Here is a 2,500-nt window from a genome sequence, read left to right on the forward strand (position 1 = left end):
GAGAGAGAGAGAGAGAGAGAGAGAGAGAGAGAGAGAGAGAGAGAGAGAGAGAGGGGATGCAGGGGGGGGGGGGTAGAGGTGCGAGAGAGGGCTAAGGGTGGTGAGAAGGGGGGAGAGAGAGGAGGGAAGGGAATAGTTTGGGAGGAAAGTAGGGGACGAGGAGAGTAGAGGGGGAGAGAGAAAATGAAGAAGAGAGAGAAAGAAAAGGGTAGAAAGCAAGGGGAGGATGAGGAGGGGGTGGCGAGGGAGGAGAGGGAGGGAGGGGGGGAAGGAGGGTATGTCACGGCGTGCGCGATCTGTTGCTCCCGCCCCTCCACGTAGCCAGTCACGGCAGCGCAGTCGGAGAGGGAGGACGCACCTCATTCCGCTCTCACCTCAGTCCCACCTCGACTCGTTATCTCAGAGCTCATTCTCCTCGCCCGTTGTGCCGTCGCCACCTCGTGCTCGCTCCTTTCCCTCCTCGTGTTCGGCCCCCTGTCCCACGACGCCCACGCCCTGTGTCGTTCGCGAGGAGCTCTCTCCCTCCTCCTCCCCCGCTCGCACGCCCCACGGAAGAACACGACCGAAAGCCTTCCTACCTCGTTGCCTTGTTGTTGTGGTGACCGTTCGAGAACTCCCGTATATTCATTTTTGGTTCTCATATATTTACGTTCCCTTACTTTATTTTCTTTCCTTTATTTTTTTCAAACCCTTATTTTCCTTTATTCTTTTTTTTTCGTTTTGTTTTTAACCCCGAACGAACCTGCCATTTCTTTTCGCGTTTGGAAACACTCTGACCACCGCCATGAGGGTCTTCGAAAGGGCGGTGCATGACGCGTTCCGTCTAGTCAGAGGACGAGACCGAGTGCCAAGATGAGTTTGATGCAGTTCTGTTGAATCGCGATGGACTAAACAGAAAAAAAGAAGAAAATATAGACCAATCTCTTTCCACTGACCCACGAAAAAGGACTTGCAAATTGTTTGGAAAGATAGAAGGAATAAGAGAATTTCTCCGGCGAAGGATCTTCCACACAGGATGGAACCCGCAAGAAGCACGCAGAACAGTCAAAGTGATCGGCCTTCATTGTTCGTGGAAACTTGAGCAAAAATACCCGCCTGTTCTTGCACCATTCGAATTTCTCATTTTGTATCATTATTTTATATTATCATTAATATTCCGTATACATCTATTTTTCTCATTCCATTCGCGGCTTTATTTATATGCTAATGATGTGCATATTTCGGACCAAGTTCGAAGAAGCGGTCTCCCCATCTCACGGCTGTGACGGAGAACTCGAAGGACGAAGGTTAAGTGTTCTAACGTCTCGCCGGGCTTTCGAGAGCGACGCCGCGGAGCCAACGCCGCTGAGATTCGCTGGAAAACAAAATTCGCTGAGGCTCTGATCTCTCCGTTTAGAGCCTCGCGAGAAGTCGTGCGGGGAGAGAGAAAAAGAAAGAAATAAGGTGACAACATACTTTTTTATTCTTGAGACGGGGAGGTAAGGACGAAGACTTCGGGCAGTGTCTGTGGTTTAGTACCTGCTTTTGCGAGAGTGAGTCCCGGTCGGCCTCACGTCTACGACCTGATACGACCTGTTTAACCTCGGCAAACTCCTCTCGAACGACTTTCCGTTGCCGCCGCCGCCGGTGGTGCTAGGGGTGGAGAGGCAGCGGTCGTGGATCTTGCTGCTGGAGCCGTGGGAAATTAATGACCAGCGTGGGAACTCGGGCGTCTGGCTGAGGAGAGCGTGCAACCCCAGGAAGCGGAAAGGAATATACACAGAGGAAAAGCGGGATAGCGTAAAAACAAACAAAAACAATACTCGGGTGTAGACAGTAACTTCGAAAATAAAATAGCAATATCAAGTAAAAAAAAAGTCTTGCCTCGTGTTCGCACCAGCTTCTGTGCTTCCGGGAGAGAAAGGCGAAAAGAAGATAAAGAAAGACATAGAAAAAGAAATAGGAAAGTGATCTCCAGTGTCTTGCTGCAGTTTCTTTGATTTCCGCTTTTCTTGTACGATGTAGATCCTACGAACCTCGACCTCAGCAGGGCACTGACGTCTGTTCCTGGCCGAGACGAGGTTGTTTCATGAAAATTTGCAATAACATCTTGGATATTCATAGGAAACAGACAATACAAATCTGTGAGGACAGGAAAAATTGGACATTTCTATGCGTCTAGCTGGCAGCTCATATTTTGCAAAGAAAAGAGGGTGGAAAATATGTGAAATCTTATTCACGAACTTGAATTTCCTATTTGGAGTCCCAAGACCCAAACTGACCAGCTGTCCAAGGAGTTCCATGACATTTCTTATCAGATTGGCCATCTGAACTCCCTTTTATCTCAGCTGAAGGAACGGGAAAAATACCCGATATTACTCTCATGAGTTTTTCCATTTCGTAGTACTGCCCGGCGCCTCTGCGGCCAAAATGGAACCCGCGTCCAACTTCACCGGCGCAGGAGTGGACGAGTCCGGCATCCTTGAGTACATCGAGGCTCTGGACCAGGAGCTGGAGGGCT

General features: G+C 49.6%; 1 protein-coding gene across 1 annotated transcript in view; it reads left to right on the forward strand.

Moving 5' to 3' along the window:
• The first annotated feature begins 324 nt into the window (after window positions 1–324).
• LOC113823964 (alpha-2 adrenergic receptor) overlaps window positions 325–2,500 on the forward strand; it is a 523,986-nt gene continuing 521,810 nt past the window's right edge. Inside the window, exon 1 of the mRNA XM_070126503.1 lies at window positions 325–2,500. This exon is cut by the window's right edge and continues 566 nt beyond it. Coding sequence (XP_069982604.1) covers window positions 2,410–2,500 — 91 coding nt within the window. The 5' untranslated portion in view covers window positions 325–2,409.

This window comes from Penaeus vannamei, chromosome 10 (assembly GCF_042767895.1).
Source record: "Penaeus vannamei isolate JL-2024 chromosome 10, ASM4276789v1, whole genome shotgun sequence".
In the NCBI taxonomy this organism is placed as follows: domain Eukaryota; kingdom Metazoa; phylum Arthropoda; class Malacostraca; order Decapoda; family Penaeidae; genus Penaeus; species Penaeus vannamei.